Here is a 19,379-nt window from a genome sequence, read left to right as displayed (position 1 = left end):
AAATATAAATTTGAATAAAACAGTTTCTAAATGATCTGACGCTGCAGGGGATGAGGAATATTCAAACACTAAAGACAAGTAACTGAATAAATACACCAAACTGTTACTGGTAGGGTCAATTATTAATGCTCTCATATATGTTCCTAAAAATACCTTTGGCAGATAAAAGCCCTTTTTGAATACTGAGGTTTGCCCCCTGGAAAGAAACTAAGACTAGACAAACTGTAAACTCTAAAATGAAGGTACATGATACATATATATCAAGAAACATCACATCACGGGAATGGTAAATGTAAAATAAGAAAAAACTCCCTTATCAAATCTAAATATCCTTGAATGCAAAATGCATTGGAAGAAAATATACCTTTCATTGCAACGGAGTTTCTTATATACAAAGAACTCTTACTCCTTTATCAAGATTTGAATAAGATAGTGTACAGTACTACTGCACAACTGACAAAAGCCCTTTTTAAATACTGAGGTTTGCCCCCTGGAAAGACACGGACTAGACAAACTGAAAACTTAAATGAAGGTACATGATACATATATCAAGAAACACCACATCACAGGAATGGTAAACGTAAAATAGGAAAAAATTTTATCAAATCTGGTAAAATTTCAACCTAAATATCCTTGAATGCAAAATGCACTGGAAGAAAAAATACCTTTCATTACAACAAAGGTTCTTATATACAAAGAACTCTTACTACTTTATCAAGATTTGAATAAGATCCACTGTACAGTACTACTGCACAATTCATACTATGTACTTTTCTTACAAGTCCAAATCACAGGTGTGATCAGTATTTAAATAAGTGCCTCCTAGTTATATGTATAATTCCCCTTCTAACAAAATGAAATGGTACAGTTTGAATAAAAAGTGAGGAAACCAAGAGAGCCAACAGGAATGTGGGACATGAGGCAAAAGTAATCATTATTAATGCAAGAACGGATAGACCAACGTCCTTTAAATTATCACATGTTTTACCAGTCTTCGTCTGAATCGGTTACGTTTCATTTGTTCGTTTGTCCCTGTGACTTTCATCCCACCTTACTTAACATCCTAATACGACATATTTCCCACGATTAACCGACTGCAACTTTCCTCTTCTCATCCTTAATTCTAGCCAAATCCATTTTGGAGATAAGACAGTTATTTTCCTGGTCTAAACATTCTTCTAAATCCAACCCTAGTTTATACAAAAGGAGTCAAGGTGGGACAAATGAAAATCAAGACAGGAACCATCCCTACCAGTGAGGGAAAGAGAAACGGCAAAATAAACCTCAAGTGCTGCCTAGTGCTAACATATGATGTTCTATTAGAGTATTTATGATTATAAAAATATAAAAATACAATAAGAAATAAAGAGAGAGAGAGCTGCCAGTCAATGTAAGCTAACCCCCTACTACAAATGATAACTAGGCCATAACGTAAAGACTGGTACGAATATATTCAAAATCTTAAAAATGTACAGTAATACCTCTGTCTCCAGGTATATCACAGTTTCATTAGTAAAGATGGAGGAAATGCGATGTTCCTCCATCTCTCCACGCAGGGTCATCTGTTACTTGAGTTCGGCACATCGGGCAGGTCGGCTCTTGATCTAACCATTTGACGACACACTGCTCACAAAATATGTGGTTACACTGAAGCATTGTGGGTACCTGGAAGTCATCGTGACATATCGGACACACGCCAGCATCTTTTAACTGGGCTTTGGTGGGTGTGCTAAAATTCTGTGGGGAAAAGTATCACAATAATACAATACACTTTAGGAAAAATCATAGCTTCTGTGAAACAAAAATAATGTATAGTAATTTCAAATACTATATGTTGGAAAATTTCTTACCCCTAACCATTTCTCAAAACTGATTGAACAAGCTTCAGTTTTGTGAAGACTTAACACTAGTGAAGTAAATGGAACCTGACTATATGAATGGTTTTTGCATAAGTTGTACTACTTCAATGCATCCGTCTCAAATAAACGTTGGAATTTGAGACATTGTTTTTTGGGGTTATGAATATTATAGCAGCAAGTTTTTCATTGCTAAATTGAGGGTTTTAAAACTTACTATAAATAATGATTCTAAGTTGTATTCCTTGGAATTTATGTGTCTTTTGAAAATAAACTTAAACCCTTCCCAATCAATACTAAAGTAACTAAATGCACATGTAAACAATGACTACACTAAGAAGCTGACAGATAAAATGAAAGATAAATCAATAAAATACTTACAACATTGTGTATGAACTTGTCAATAGCTTCGTGTAGACTTTTCATCCTGACAACCACATCTGATCCTTTACAAACCAAATACGACGCCGTTAGTATCACACCTATGATAATTTTTGGTCCATAGTATCCAAACAGATATGAAAGCCACACCTGAATTGGTATTAAAGATTGGTGCAGTTGTGAAATCAACTCTATAATCAAAAAGGACCTCCCCTGAAAGAAAGAAATTTATGGTATTTTCAAGGTTCATAATTTCCTCAAATGATATTATTATAGTATCAGCTAACAATGCCATAAATGTCATATAGCACCCAATAAAGCAAGGAATTGGATATAAACATTAATATCAATCACACAAAACAATCCCCAAAGCATTGGACTTACAGCATCCTGCTTTTCCAACTAAGGTTGCAGCTTAGTAGTAGTAATAATAATAATAATACTCACTCTGTTTTGGTAGTGCATTAAGGACTGAGGAAGTATGGTGACAAATGTTTTCACTAAAACTGTTGCCAGTTTCACAATATAATCTGAAACTATCACCATCCAGAAGAGGTCTAGGACTCCGAACCCCTCTCGATCTACAGGGATGAGCAAGACACTGGAAAGAGATTAGTTTATTAACCAAGTGATTCTTTCTCAAGGTTAAAAACAAAATTATTAAAATAACTTACATCAAATGTCATTGAATTCTAAAAGTTAACATTACAAGTCATTTACTGTACTTTATAACAAATACTATAGTAAAAAACTTTTCAAATTTTCAAAATATTTACTCTCTTTGGCTTACTCAATCCACCATTTTGTTGATAAACAATCAAATTAGTCAGGAAACATTATCTACAAATGATAGAATAAAATTTTAAGTCAGACATAAAGAATATGCTGGGGAACTGACATCCACCAATACTACAGTAGAACATTTATGTTGAACTCTTTCCTACACTAATAAAAACTGACTTGATCCACACCATCCACATCTCTAAGCTTATAAACACACCCTCTACAATATTCTTATTTTTCTCCAAAATTATTCAGAATGTGGCAGCTCTAGACTTGATCCTTTTAACTACCTTAACCTAGCATTTGCTTTTTTTCTGTTTTCGCAACTATTTATGGAGTTAATGTGCTGTGTGATCGCCAGGGATTTTTCTGTAAAAGGCTAGAACAGGGATTCTGTGAAGGATATGATCCTGAATTGTCGTAAACTTTATAACTTCAAACCTCTATAGTCAATAGTGCCGCTACCAATAGGAAGGCAGCTGCATCGCGTGATTTTTCGGGAGTCAATCAGAACACCGCAAACCTCCACTTTCTACCAATCATGGGCCAGAGGTGGATGGCCACCCACCACTGCCAGTCTCCCACTCACTCAAATTTTTTAAGTGCCTTTTAGTATCTTGTTTGCTATCTCACCTGAAGGATTACGCAAATAAGGCAACAGTGAGAGAGTGACCAACCCATTGCCCCATTGATGTTGAAAGCCAAACAGCAAGCTGCTACTTCATCGTGGTAGTCACACACAAAACCAGAACCTACGTCTTTGTTCTTCCAAGTCAACCTAAAGCTGGAATCCCTACCTTGTTGTTCTCACGCAGTCCTATCAATCCTTTAGAATGGCGGCCTGCCTATTTGTTATACTAGCCCAGGTGGGAGCTAGCCCTACCATTTCAACTACTGCTGCTCATCTACTTGGGAAGCCGCCTTCATCATCCGTGAAGCTGTACACCGTTAGGAGAATTCCCATGCTCACTGCTAAAGTTATGTATCCCATCAATCGGTTTATCTTTTGTTTATTTAAATAAACACATATCATTGCCTGTAGTTTGAATTCCTACACTTTGGTGGTCTGAGTCACTCTGGTTTATGCTGAGAGCACTTTGGGTTTCGAACAGAGGATTAAAACCCTCAGAGATTCCAATACGACATAGAATTACCAAAGAAATATTGTCTCCCCTGCTTTGGGGCCAAGAGAACCTCAAATGTTGAAATCATCTGGGCAATCTATGACATGTCATTACCGAGAACCAATGATACTACTGGAGACAATGCTACTCACGCCAAGACTCCATCTTCATACTGGTCACCAAGACATAAACAAGTCTATTGGTCAGATTCCATTTAAAGAAGAATCTTCCTCTGCTCTTAATTAACAGAAATCCAGTTGCAATAAGTTATCCACTGTTTTTAGTAATACAGTAGTGTCAACATAATGGAGGTACTTCTTTACTGTTCAAGATCACCTTTGATAGTTTTTGTTTTGTTTATGTGGTTGGCTCTGACAGCGTGTTAGAGATGACGTAGATTTTGTATCTTATCACCCATTCCAGTTTTATGAACTTAATTCCTATGTTATTTTTATTAAAAGTTTTCTAAGTACAGTATATTTCAAAGACTAATAGAATACTGTAGTAGTAGTAGTGGTGGTAAAAAAGAAGTAAAAACATATAAGTAATGTGAGCCACATAAGGAGTGGGAGAAGGGTAGGGATTGTACCTTTATAAAACACCACAATGTTTGGTGACCTTCTCTTTAAATTTCTTCTCTAGATCAAGGATAGTCTACCCTTCAGTATAACAAAAGCATTAGGGAATAGCAAGGAAATGAAATCACAAACTGAAATGAGAAATGTTCCAACCAGACACAAACTTAAGAAAAAAGGGATAATCAACTCATCACTAGATAACTACTTCTCCCTGCTAAATAAAGTAACTGGTGTGGTATACAGACCACACTTAGGGTTGTTCCCTACCAAGATGAATTTGTCTATTACAGTAGGGGCTTTAATTTTGTTAATCATAAAAATCCAGCTACCTAGAGCAAAAAATGTTGTCACAAACACAAACTGCATGCAGTCACAAAAATTATTTAAATTTACTTTAAATCGCCATCCCCTTAAAACTTACACCACATACTTACGTGTTGATAATCTTATCACTGCTGTAACAGTAACAGAGCAAGAACACACCAGACGGTATGCTAACCACAAGTGCTAGCAACGGCTTGACGGACCTCCGTCCCAGACGAGAGATGGACTTCTTCAAAATGTTGTTACTCCATAAGAACCCAATTACAAGGGATAATATGACCAAGAGACCTGTAAGAAAAGGATTTTCTAAATCATAATATATAATGCTTAGAAGTATTTGACACAAAATATGACAAATTCGTATAAAATTTGTATTTTTCCTAACGATACAAACCTTAGCTATTTATTTCGGGGTATTACTTTCGGCAAAGCTGAAATGACAAGCCATTAAAATTCAGCGAGGGTTAACTCCCCATACCGCTAGTTAGCGGGGGTAGGGGAGGGTAGCTTGCTACCGCTTCTGCTCACACACCGGTGATTTAGCTCACTTTGCTTGGAGGTAGGACTTCATGGGGAATAGGGCTGGGGGCAAATTTTGTATAAATAGCTGAGGTTTGTATCGTTAGGAAAAATACAAATTATCTACGAACTTGTTGTTTGTTTCGTAACTGGAATACAAACCTATGCTATTTACTTAGGGGCGACTCACACATTGGGAAGGGTGGACGTCCCTGGCAATCTGGATTTTGGCTTTACCCGGGGGCTCCTTATCTGAGAATGTTAGTACTCAAAATAAGGAGTCCCTGCACCTCGCTAAAACCTTGCTACACAAGGTGTGCGGCCTACGCAAGCTGTGCGTTGAGATATTTACAAGTGTCACTGTCCAAGTACAGTTATTCCAAGTCTTTTTGTAGGAAAAACTGTTGTAACCAAGAATTTCCCAATACCACCTCGCCAAGGTATGGGAATGCAACAGTATTAGCTTAACACTAGGTACACAATTGAGCATGGTTTACCTGCAGTAGTTTGAGGTCAGCTTATGAAGAGAACCCAGGATGCTGCTTTCCCCAAGAGAGGGAAGGATGAAGAAAAGAATAAGAGTCGGTCAAACCTTTTCATTCACACAGACTAAATCAGGGTAACAATGCCCTCAACCTTCTGCTACTTGTCCAAAAAGGAGCTTGAGGTGTACAACCAGATGTTGTGCAGCCACCACAGGACCGATAGAGATCGCATAGAGTTCCTGTGGGTCACATCTTGCAGGAGAAAGGTTGTGAAATTCACCTGGAGCATTGACATCCTTGCTTGTAGAACCTGCATCACAGAGTAATCTGCTTAGAAGGGCCTATGCCCTTGACATTGTGGGTCGACGTGTTGAATGAGGATCTGGTTTCAGAGTAATTGATGACACTGTGAATCCAGCAGAGATGATGTTTTGGTGATCCTCCTCTTGTGCTGACAACAACAGAAGGCACCTGGGTGGACTGTTGCCGTTCTCTTGAGGTAGAACCTCAAACCTCACCAAGGGTACAGCAACAGATGATCTGGATCGTCAGTTACTGAGTGGAGACGTTGTTCAGGATCCGTCACCTCTAGAGGCTGTGTCGGGCAACAAACTCAGGGATGGAACGCTGCCTTTCACCCTTCTCATGAATGGGCGATGTCGAAAGAGAGACCATGAAGTTCCTTGACTCGTTTGGCCGCTGTCAAAGTGTATAGGAACACTGTCTTCTAAACCAGGTGAAAATTTGTTGCCTGATGAAGTGGACCGTAGGGAGGTCTCCTTAGGGACCGGAGAACTCGAACTATGTTCCGAGAGGGAGGTCTCAATTCCGACTGGGAAAAAGCAACTTTGTAAGTCCGCATGAGTTAGGAAATATCTAGCGATGAGGGGATGTCCCTTCATTTCGGTTTGAAGGCGAGGCTCAAGGTTGAGCGATCGCCTTTACATGCTGAAACTAAAAAGGGGTCTTTTCTCCTGCATATACTCGAGGATTCCGCTATTGCTGGAATAGAGGTATCGATTGGAGAGATGCACTTTCCCATGACACAAACCACAGAAGACGTTATACTTTGCCTGGTAGATTGATACCGAGGAATTCCTCAGATATCAAGACAACCTCTTTGCAACTTATTGCGAAAGCTTCTCCGAGAGAGGAAGTTGGGTAGTCTACAGGCGTACAATCATAGCGAAGCTATAGCTTGAGGTAGATGTCGAAGTGTGGTTGTCTGTGACGTAAAGAGGGTTCTCTTGGAGGCTCTATCAGGAGCTGCAGAGGGTTTGGAAACCGTTCTGCGTAATGCCCTAGCGGAGCTATGAGAGCCCTTGAGAGGCTTGTTGAGTACCCTTTCCTTAAGACAAAAACAGGGACAAGACGTAAACATTGGTGTTGTACCCACCGTTGTTGGCATGCTTCTTACCAGAGAGCCTTGGGGTCTAGGACTGGGGAGCAGCGGAAGCCTGAGGTTCAGGGGGCGTTACGAACAGATTCATAGTTGGAGAACCCCGTAAGGTTAGGACTTTGTGGGCTACGAGGTGATCCAAAGATCATTCGGTACACCTTATTTAAGATGCTGTGCACAGATTGTCGGCGAGCACATTCCTCTAGTCCGGAATGAAGCGGGCTGATAGTGGTACCGAGCGGACTTTGGCCCATCTTAGCATTTATACTGTTAGATGGGAAGAGGCTGAGAGCAAGTTCCTTCTTGCTTGTTGATGTGAGCCCCTTTGTGGTGTTGTTGCTCATTACACCACTGACTGGCCCATTAGGAACAGATGAAGCTGTTGAAGGACCGGAAAGTTGGCCTTCATCTCTTAAGAGATTTTAGTGAAGGTACTTTTGGACTCTGTCCAGAGGCCTGAGGTCGGGTGGCGCAGAATTATGGTCCCTCCTCCCTTCTTTTGATGTGTCTTAGCACAGCATCAAGTCCAAGGGGTGGGGAAGGAGGGGAAAGTTACACCACTCCGTAGATTCTCGACCGACACCCATCCCTTGAGGTTCGTCCAAGCTTCTGGTCCCGTGGGGATCATAATGTCCGGGAAATCAAAGAACTGATTGCAATCGGACTCAAGCCGCCACTGGAGAGAACGAATCCTGAGGCGACCATTGGAAGCTAGACAGGCCAGGGATGATAGGTGTCTGAGGAGAAATAGTCACTCTGGTCTGGGAGTTCTTCTCGTCTTGAGAAAGGGTCTTGTGACCTATCTACACCTTATTATCCTGTCTTTGATGAGAAGGTTTTGCGGAGATTGGTGTCTAGAATCATTCCCAGATATACCAGTCTTCAGAGAAGGAAGTAGGGAAGACTTCCAAAGGTTTACCATTAACACCTGATCTTAATAAAAAGATTTCAGAAGTGCCGGTGCTAACGCAAGGTTGCCACCAAGTCTGCTAGTGTCAGTCAGTCATCTAGAAACTGGCCTCGGCTATGACCCGAGGTTCTCTCTAAATTGATCTTTGATCTAATTAGTAGGAACCCTAACCTCGCTAAAATCAAAGTACTGTAGATATAAGGTAACACACTGATAGCCGCCTGCAGAAGCTTGTGTGAGAGAGACTAGTGGCTTGTCTATACTGTTCGTAGGAACTCGAAAATAAGCATAGAGTTCTAAGACATACCCAATACCCTCCCTCAAGAGGTATTAGAGACGTGACCAAGTATATTCAAATACTCAGGATGCACAAGGGAAATGAATCGTACCTGCAGAGAGTTGAAGGGCAGCTATGCTGTGGTCTTGCGGAGCTGTTTCCTCGGGGGGGGGGGGGGGGGGGGGGGGGGGGGAAAGAAGGTGAAAGGAAGAAAGGAGCCAGACATTCTTTCTCATTCACCCTAGACTAACCTGGATAACCTTAGTCCTCAACCCTCTGCTACCTGTCCATCAAGGAACTTGAGGCATTAAATCACTTGTTATGCAACCACCACAGGACCAATGGAAAAGGTTTCCACGTTCCTGTGGGTTATATCTTTCAGGTAATGGGTGGTGAAGGTCGTATGACGCTTCCACACGCCCGCTTGCATTACCTGTGCCACAGAAAAATTTTTCTTGAACGCCAGGGACGTTGCAATGCCCCTAACGTCATGAGCTCTGGGTTGATTGGACAGAGGAGGGTCTAGATTGAGAGCATTCTCAATCACTCTCTTTATCCAGAGGAAATACTGTTCCTTGTGACCCTCCTCTTGACCTTCCTTGTGCTAACGAAAAGCGCTTGCACACGGGGGCGAGCTGTTGCTGTTCTTTTCAAGTAACACCTCAGACTCCTTACTGGACATATAAACAGTTGGTCTGGATCTTCGGTTACAGAACGAAGACGCTCTATCCGGAATGGGCCAAACCTGGAGTCCAGCACACCCGTACTTTGAGTCTTAGCCACGAACTCAGAGACGTAACTGAGGATTACTTCTTCCCATCGCCTAGAGTGGGAAACGTCAGCAGATAGACCATGAAGTTCGCTGACTTTCTTGGCCAAAACCAACACGAGCAGGAACACCGTCTTCCATGTGAGATGGAGATCGGAACCCTGACATAATGGTTCATATGGGGGGGCCCTTCAGAGACCTGAGGACCCGAATCACGTTCCAAGAGGGCGGTCTAAGCTCTACCTGGGGATAAGTAAGCTCGTAACTATGTATGAGCAAAGAAAGTTCCAACGAGGAGGAAATACCGACTCCTTTCAGTCTAAAGGCGAGACTCAAGGCTGAGCGGTAGCCTTTGATTGCCGAGACCGAGAGAAGGATTTTTTCCCGAAGGTATACAGTGAACCCTCGTTTATCGCGGTAGATAGGTTCCAGTCGCGGCCGCGATAGGTGAAAATCCGCGAAGTAGTGACACCATATTTACCTATTTATTCAACATGTATATTCAGACTTTTAAAACCTTCCCTTGTACGTAGTACTGTTAACAAACTACCCTTTAATGTACAGAACACTTAATGCATGTACTACAGTACCCTAAACTAAAACAGGCACAAATATTAAAGGTGATTTTATATCATGCATTTCCTAAACATGCTAAAAAGCACGATAAAAAATGGCAACCAATGTTTTGTTTACATTTATCTCTGATCATAATGTAGAAACAAACTGGAGGTAGAGCTTTGCTTATTACCCAGACATATTTCCCATACTTTTCCCTTAGAACTACATCACATCTTCCTACTTTAGAGATATATATATATATATATATATATATGTGTGTGTGTGTGTGTATATATATATATTTATATGTATACACATATACATACCTACATATATACATAAATACATGCATACATATATATATATATATTACTGTATATACATGGGTTATGGAAAAAATCCGCGAAGTGGTGAATCCGCGATGGTCGAACCGCGAAGTAGCGAGGGTTCACTGTACAAGGAACTTTGCTATGGTTCTAACAGGCATCAAGAGGAGAGATTCCCCTCCCATGACACCAACCAAAGAAAACGGATCACTTCGCTTGGTAGACTCCCTCTGTGGATCTCCTGAGGTCTCCAGCCATTCTTTTTGCAACTGGTTGCAAAAAGCCTCTCTGTGTGAGTGGCTGGACAGTCTCCAGGCGTGAAGCTGAAGCGAACTACGGCCTTGTGGAAGATGTTGGCATGTAGTTGTTTGATGAGGTCGTGTCGTGGAGGGAGCTCCCTCGGGATCTTCGTAAGGAGTAGCAGAAGGTCTGGGAACCATTCTGCATGATGCCATAGCGGAGGTATCAGAGTTATTTGCAAGTTGTTGCTTGCTCGTACCTGGTTGGACTTTTCTCATCAGACAGAACGGGGGAAACGCGTAAGCATCCAGGTTTATCCAGTTACTGAAAAGTACCTTGCCAAAGAGCTTGGAGATCCGAGACTGGGGAGCAGTATAACGTGAGCCTGAAAGTCAGGACCGTTGCGAACAGATCCACAGTCGGGGAACCCCACAAAGTCAGCACTTTGTTGGCTATCAAAAGATTCAAAGACCACTCAGTGACAACTATCTGAGTCGCTCTGCTCAGCTTGTTACCTAGCACATTCCGCTTGCCCGGAATGAAGCGAGCTGATAGAGTCACCGAGTTATCTTCTGCCCATTTGAGTATCTCTACTGCAAGATGGCATAGCTCCTGTGAAAAGGTACCGCCATATTTGTTCAGATAAGCTACTACTGTGATGTTGTCGCTCATCAACACCACGGAGTGCCCCGCCAGGATCTGGCGGAACTGTTTGAGGGCTAGAAAGGCTGCCCTTATCTCTAAGAGATATATGTTCTGGTACCTTTCTGATTCAGACAATTGGCCGGAGATGTAATGGTGCAGCATGTTAGCCCTCCAACCTTCTTTTGATGCATCTGAAAAGAGCATCAATCCGGGGGAGAGACGAGAAGATCGACCCCTTTGCAGAGGTTCGGCTCTGGTAGCCACCATCTGAGATCCGACTCTTCCTCTAGTCCTGTGCGGACTAGCTGATCCCGGGAATCGGTAGTCTGATTCCACTGGGATTTCATACGCCACGAGAAATCAGAAATCTCATCCTGAGGAGACTGTTGGGGACCAGTTGGGTCAGAGAAGAAAGGTGACCGAGAAGGCGAAGACAATACTGCGGTGGGAGCTCTTCCCGTCTGAGGAAGACCTGTACTATCTCCCTCAGTCTCTGAATTCTTTTGACTGATGGGAAAGCTTTGTGCCTTAGGGTGTCTATGCGCATGCCTAGCCTAGTATACCAGTTCTTGAGAGGGAGGCAAATGAGACTTCTCAAGGTTTACCAAGATCCCCAGATCCTGGCAAACCTTAGAATCTCGTCTCGGTGGCGGAGAAGGTCCTTCTCCGCCTCTGAGTCTGCCGGAATCAGCCAGTCGTCCAAGTATCTTAGGAGACGGATGCCAAGTGTATGAGTCCAAGATGATACTAGGGTGAACTCTCTCGTGAAGACCCGGGGTGCTATGGAAAGACCGAAACACAGTACCTTGTACTGGTAATGCTTCTGGTTGAGCATGAATCTTAGATACTTCCTGGAAGACGGATGGATTGGGATCTGGAAGTATGCGTCCTTCAGATCTTGAGTGCACATGAAGGGTCAGCGTGACTTAAAGCATGAGAGCCCGTAGGGTCAGAGTAACCTGTGTTGCGAGACTCCGAAGGGTCAGCGCAATAGGAAACCGAAGTTTCCCTGTCACAAGACACCGAAGTGTCAGCGAGACGAGAGGCACGAGAGCCCAAGGGCTCAGCGTCACTGATGGCACAAGAGCCCGAAGGCTCAGCGTAACTAAAACCCGAAGGTTCAAAGTCTTGTGAACCCGAAAGTCCAGCGCAACGAAGGCCCGAAGGCCTCATAAGGTCATGAGTACCCACAGGATCAACATGACGAGAGCCTGAAGGCTCACGATCACGCCAGCAGGTTAAAAAAGGCATCTCCTCACAGACTGAGGAGAACATCCAGGATGGAGAGGGGGTCACAAACCCTTCCACCCTACGATCCTCCGGAGAGTAACGCAGAGCAGACTCCGCCCAAGGGGGAGACTGGTCCAGCTCTAAGGAAACTTCCTCCGCAGGGGAGGAAAGTTCTCCTGAAGGAGAACGTCGCTTAAGACAAGGCTCTAGCTCTGCCTATGGAATAGAACCATAAGCGTAAGGGGACCTCCAATACCCTGAGGCGGTCGAGAAAGCTCTGCCACAGCCCCTGGTGGATCAGCCAACTCCTCTGTGTCAGAAGCAGACTCAAGGCCGGAACTGATGGGCTGCAGCAACTGCATCCACACTAGGAGGATCAACCTCCTCGGAGGAAGGAGATGACCGCCTTCTCTCTGCTCCCCTCTGAAGGAGCTCGAAGAGAGCTTCCTTCGAAGGGGGACCATCGACGTCCAGCGATGGCCAAAAGGATACAAGATCAAAGAAAGGGCAGGCACTTCCTGGGGAAGGGAAGGCGCCAATTCACTCGACTGTACCCTGGAAGGGCCCGGCAGAGGAGCAGCTTCGGAAAGAGATTTGGGAGTGGAAGAAGCAGAAGTCCGTGAATTCTTCAATTTCGAGGAAGACCCTGAAGGTGAAGAATCGTGCTTAGAATTCTTCTTCCTATGCATGAACCTCTCCCACTGGGAGGCAGGCCACTCCTGACACTCAACACAGTGTAATCCCGTAAACACCAATGTCCCCGGCAAGCCGGGCACAGGAGGTGAGGGTCCGTCTCAACGGACGACATGAAGATACCGCAGCTGCGGCTCTCATGACCAGGACATGTCCACATAACGGGACAGCAACCACACACACACACCTGCACAAAAGAAAAAACAAAAGCAATACTAATAGTCAAGGCAGTTTATAAGTTAACGGGAGAGCCAAAGGCAAAAGTGGTTACTAAGTCGACGGGTGTGAGTGAGTGAGGTAGCCGGTCTACCCCAACCGCTAACTAGCGAATGAGGTAGTTATCCCTCACTAAAATTTTCTTGGCTAGTTTTCAGCGTTGCCGAAAGTTAATACTCCTATAAATAGCGAAGGGTTTGTATCTGTGCCGGGACAAATACAGTATATAAACACAGAAAAATCTGGGATAAGCAAACAAAGATGTTATATTGTACAATTGGGTATATACATGCAACCCAGAGCATGTTTTTAATGGTGTCTAAATATTTCAGTAAAATACCAAAGGCAGGTTTCCTTCAAGCTCTGATGACATTTACATGTTTCCTGATAATGCAAGTCACTGTCTATAATTACTTTATGTTTGAATTGGTTTAAACTTTTCAAATTAGATTTACATAAAATCTCATGCTATACAATATGCTTTATGCAACTATTAGCAGTTTAAGTTTTCCTAATATTTTTGGGCTAAACAAGTCATCCATCATTTACTAGCTCAGATATGTGACCGAAGGAATCCAAAGATATTAATGTATTTAATCATCAAGAAAAAAAGATGTAAATACCTAAATAACTAAATTTAGAGCATCAAGTGCATTTCATATAGACATCATACAAATAAGATGATTTATATTGAAGAACTATGTCTTGGGAACTCACCCAATGCCTATGTAATGGGATCACTACTGTACAGTATATACAAATAAAAAAATATTAAAAGGGCAGGCCAAAGCTCCAATTACCTCTACTGTCATTACTACAAATCAAAATCCATAAAACAATACAGTGGCCATATATTGTCAGATAAAATGGTAGCATTTTCCAGTGTATACTGTAAGTAAAACACCACTAAATTCAACATGAGAGCTCCTATACGACACCAGTTTATGTTGCAACTGTGGCACACCTTTCGACCAACACTGGGTATTACTTACTTAAGAATGAGAGTGAGTCAAAGCTAGGCAGGGGTGGTGGGGAATGCTTGGGGATGGTTTCAAAGTCATCACTGAAATTCACAGTCACAATATTTCATGCAAACATAAACACTGAATTCCCCCAAAAAAGGTTAAAGACTAAATCAATAATAACTTACCTGTGAAATGATCAAAGAATGCTTTGGCCAATAAAATCAAAAAGAAAATGCAGTAATGCCAGGCAACGACCAACAGGCTGTGTACTTCAGGAAACTGGTTCAGGAGGTCAAACAAGGAATCACTTGGGCTCCTGTGGAGATTGTGAAATAAAGTGGCTAGCTGGCATCATGAGAACTTAAAACCTTCATAAACTTGCTAAAACTGCATCATCATCAAGTGACTTGCAATTAGCTACCGCATACCAAAGCTGTTAAAAACAACTTTGAATCTATTAACCATTTAAACATTCCTGATGACCTAGTGGGAAAAAATGTTAATCTGCGCTGCATAGTCAAAATATTTACGAAAAACTTTCGTCAAAAGACTAAGCTTTCCTTCTTGAATATTCATCCCTCCCAGTAAATAAATAACAATTTCGATGTTTCAGTAATCAGCATCGTTTACATCATATAAGAGGTGGAGATACTGAGGAAACTATACTATAGTCGCAAAAATAAAACAAGACAGGTTACATATACTTTTACAGTCTCAAACATTATCATATTTCAAGATTTAGTGATTGAAAAGTCACAATTTTTAAAAATTAGTTGCATTTTTCCTGACTATACAAATCATCGTTCTTTAATAGGAGACTCATCCTTAGAAGGAAGCCACTACGAACCAAATTTCTGGCTGCACCAGCTTTTCTGAGAATTGGAAAAGCACCTGATCCAGTGGCATTGTGGAACTGCAGCAACCCTCATATTCCCTTGATATTATCAATAACAGTCAGTATAATTTTTCCTTTAATTCGCTCTATCTATTTGCACAATATACCATCCTTCCATTAATGAAAGAAATAAAAAAAAAAACCTTAGCATGGAACTGCGTACTTCACAGTTCAAGCAGTGTGGTATTTTGCTGTTGTGCGCAAGTGCACATAGGAAGCAGGACACAAGCTTCAGATGGAGATATAGCACTGTCACTCCCACACGACTTTGGCGTGTTGGTGGAAGAAATTTGAATTTTTTTTACACGTCATACTACATGTGTGTTGTGTTAGAAATCTGTGTAATACATTCTTGAATATGATAAAGTGTAGAATTAGATTACTATCCTACTTCTAGATATTCTATTTCATTAATTTTTTACTATTTTTTTAAAATATTGTTCCCTTCACAATTTCCATGACTACGCCTGAAAGCAAACACTTTTCAAAGGACTATGAATTCAGAGAGACTAGATGCACTTCCAGTGCTTTCAATGGAGAAAAATTTCCTTGCTCATCATCCAGAGATCAAGGAGAAAATTATTGACCTTTTCACGCAAATTAAAACAAGAAGAATGGATTTCTTTTTTAAAGGAATGGATCAAGCTTTAACAGTAACAATTTATATTAGAGTAAGAAACTTTTTTTTATTTTCTTCTTTTAGGAATCTATCAAGTGTCTGAACAAATTTTCTTAAACCTGATTGTTTCCTTTTACACAATATTAAAAGAGAGGTTACAAATTTTCTGGAGCAGTAACACCCCACTCTAATTTAAGCCATGAGCTGCCACTGCTACAGACATTAATTAATGCCCATACCAAATGTAAATGGTAAATCATCACGGGAGAACCTACATTGTCAGACTGTATCAGCAGCTACAGCATTATGAGAAATTTGATCAAATACAGTTTATCCATACTCCCCTTTGTCTTGGAGGAAGAGGAAAATACCTCTTAACAAACTCTGTCTGTAGAGAAATGTTATTTAGTTATGGAGCTCATCTGTATTTAACGTACGGTTTAGCCCATAGCGGCAGCAACTGTGTCACCCACAAGAAAGGGGAAAAAGAAGAGTAGAACGCCAGTCATTCTACCTTTTATTCTAGGCTTAATGTCAAAATAGTTATCTTGGACATGAGGATTCTTGTCCCAAGAGAGCTACGCTGGCCTCATAAGGATTAGCCCACTGAAGTGTCTCCAATGACCCAAGATTCACGAAAAGTGTGATCATGAGAAGACCAAGAATCATATTTCCAATCCCACTTACAAGAAAAAATGTTTCATCAGACGTAAAAGTGAGGAGACTACTCAATAGTTCTCCTCTCACCCCAAGTTCGCTACCTCAATTGCGATGGACCCTCACCACAAGTCATCTTCTCTCCCTTCAATACAGAGGTGTCTTCAGAGAGAGAGAGACTGAGGTGTTTATCGTAAGTCCAAGAAAAGGAAGACAAGGACAAAACCCTTCATCCTGAACAACAATGAGGGTAATTAGTCTCGTATGAGACCAAGCCCTGGTAACAGGAACATATAGGCTTGTACTGTAGTGCTAAAATACTTTGCCTGGTTAGGTTGGTTCTTGGTAAAATACTGTCACTATCTCTCTCTCTCCCTCTTACACATAAGGAGAGACATCGGTTGGAATCTCATGGGACTCCTGTCGATCAGTATTCCCAAACTACTGCGATGCCTTCTAAACAGCAGCAGTTGGAAAATCTGATAAAGAGGAACGAGGAAAAGTAGGAGTACATGCACTTCTTCTACTTGACAGCTTACTTCAGTGTCAAGATCTTTACCACCAACAAGGATACTCCCACAGAGGAAGAGGTCACACGGGCCTCTTCAATTCAAAAGCAGTCGAGACGAAACCAGTGGGTACCATGTCCTCCAGTGCCTCCACAGATTTAGCAGGAATTAGGATAATCACTACAGGGGCAGTTTAAGAAGTCTTGGCAGCAGCCAAAACCTTCTCACCCCACTAGCAATGCCCAAGGAAAGCCAATTCATTTGGGTTCAGGTTGTGATAGCAACAGCCATGGGAGAATCTCACTGCCCTCGTAACAAGGGTAGGACTGCAAACACCTATGTCTGTTGCAAAAAGGATAAAGATAAGGATCAATGACAGCTTTGGATATAAACATGCAACACTTCTTACTGGCTTTATATGGTCAGTCTTTTCCATTCATTCTATAAAGATAAAAATGATATTCTAATTATAGAATAAATTTTTGAATATACTTACCCGGTGAATATATAATAGCTGAGCCTCCGGCGGCTCGACAGAAAAACGCACAAAAACTCGCGAGCGATCGCTATGAAGGTTGCGGGTGTGCCCACTAGCGCCAACTATCGGCCAGATACCGCATATACATGTAAACAGACCCAATTTTTCTCATCCCGCTGGGTCTCTATCGGGGAGGAAGGGAGGCCTTTAATTTATATATTCACCGGGTAAGTATATTCAAAAAATGACGCGAACACTGACTTGTTTCTCCAAAAAGTCGCGTCCATAATACTTTGCAGAGATTTATTTTGCTTGAAGGCCACGGAGGTTGCTATAGCTCTAACTTCGTGCGTCTTAACCTTAAGCAAACATCGGTCTTTCTCATTCAAGTGAGAATGAGCTTCTCGTATTAAAAATCTGATAAAATATGACAAAGCATTCTTTGACATAGGCAATGATGGTTTCTTAACTGAGCACCATAATGCCTCAGATTTACCTCGTAATGACTTAGTACGAGCTAAATAGAACTTAAGAGCTCTAACAGGACATAATACTCTTTCCAGTTCGTTGCCTACGATCTCTGATAAGCAAGGAATATCAAAAGATTTAGGCCATGGACGAGAAGGCAGTTCATTTTTGGCCAGGAAACCAAGTTGAAGTGAACAAGTGGCTTTTTCTGTAGAAAAGCCGATGTTCTTACTGAAGGCATGAAGTTCACTGACCCTTTAAGCCGAAGCCAAGCACACTAGGAAAAGTGTCTTGAGGGTGAGATCCTTCAGGGAGGCTGAATGTAATGGCTCAAACCTGTCTGACATGAGGAACCTTAGGACCACGTCTAAGTTCCATCCAGGAGTTGCCAAACGACGTTCCTTAGAGGTCTCGAAAGACTTAAGGAGATCTTGGAGATCTTTATTGTTGGAAAGATCTAAGCCTCTATGTCGAAAGACCGAAGCCAACATGCTCCTGTAGCCCTTAATCGTGGGAGCTGAAAGGGAGCGAACCTTTCTCAGATGTAAAAGAAAATCTGCGATTTGGGCTACAGAGGTACTGGACGAGGACACAGATGCTGACTTGCACCAGTCTCGAAAGACTTCCCACTTCGACTGGTATACTCTAATGGTAGAAGCTCTCCTCGCTCTTGCAATCGCACTGGCTGCCTCCTTCGAAAAGCCTCGAGCTCTTGAGAGCCTTTCGATAGTCTGAAGGAAGTCAGACGAAGAGCGGGGAGGCTTTGATGGACATTCTTTACGTGGGGCTGACGTAACAGATCTACCCTTAGATGAAGACTTCTTGGAAAGTCTACCAGCCATTGAAGTACCTCGGTGAACCATTCTCTCGCGGGCCAGAGGGTAGCAACCAACGTCAACCTTGTCCCTTCGTGAGAGGCGAACTTCTGCAGTACCTTGTTGACTATCTTGAATGGTGGGAATGCATATAAGTCCAGAAGAGACCAATCCAGTAGAAACGCGTCTATGTGGATTGCTTCTGTATCGAGGACTGGAGAGCAATAGATTGGTAACCTTTTGGTCAACGAGGAGGCAAAGAGGTCTATGGTGGGTTGACCCCAAGTAGCCCAAAGACTCTTGCCCACGTCCTTGTGGAGGGTCCATTCCGTGGGTATCACCTGACCCCTCCGACTGAGACAGTCTGCCAAGACGTTCAAGTCCCCCTGGATGAATCTCGTCAACAGGGAGATGCCTCGATTTCTTGACCATAAGAGAAGGTCCCTTGCGATCTCGAGCAGCGTGAAGGAGTGTGTGCCTCCTTGCTTGGAGATGTACGCCAAAGCTGTGGTGTTGTCTGAGTTGACCTCTACCACTTAGTTTCGAAGAAGCTTCCGAATATCATCAAGGCCAAGTGGACTGCTAATAGCTCCTTGCCGTTGATGTGCATGCTCTTCTGACTTGAGGTCCACAGACCCGAGCATTCCCGACCGTCCAGGG

The 19,379-nt window shown here is 42.3% G+C and overlaps 1 protein-coding gene across 1 annotated transcript in view; it reads right to left on the bottom strand.

Annotated features, from left to right (window-relative positions):
- Positions 1 to 1,278: 1,278 nt before the first annotated feature.
- LOC137658781 (RING finger and transmembrane domain-containing protein 2-like) overlaps positions 1,279 to 19,379 on the bottom strand; it is a 33,486-nt gene continuing 15,385 nt past the window's right edge. Inside the window, exons 4-8 of the mRNA XM_068393807.1 lie at positions 14,464 to 14,594; positions 5,157 to 5,334; positions 2,685 to 2,838; positions 2,238 to 2,450; positions 1,279 to 1,737 (exon numbers count right to left, since the gene is read on the bottom strand). Coding sequence (XP_068249908.1) covers positions 1,510 to 1,737; positions 2,238 to 2,450; positions 2,685 to 2,838; positions 5,157 to 5,334; positions 14,464 to 14,594 — 904 coding nt within the window. The 3' untranslated portion in view covers positions 1,279 to 1,509. The remainder of the gene's footprint in view (positions 1,738 to 2,237; positions 2,451 to 2,684; positions 2,839 to 5,156; positions 5,335 to 14,463; positions 14,595 to 19,379) is intronic.

The sequence above is a fragment of the Palaemon carinicauda genome, chromosome 19 (genome assembly GCF_036898095.1).
Source record: "Palaemon carinicauda isolate YSFRI2023 chromosome 19, ASM3689809v2, whole genome shotgun sequence".
Lineage (NCBI taxonomy): Eukaryota > Metazoa > Arthropoda > Malacostraca > Decapoda > Palaemonidae > Palaemon > Palaemon carinicauda.
Note: the sequence above shows the minus strand (reverse complement) of the source record. Positions and strands in the feature narration are given on the sequence as shown.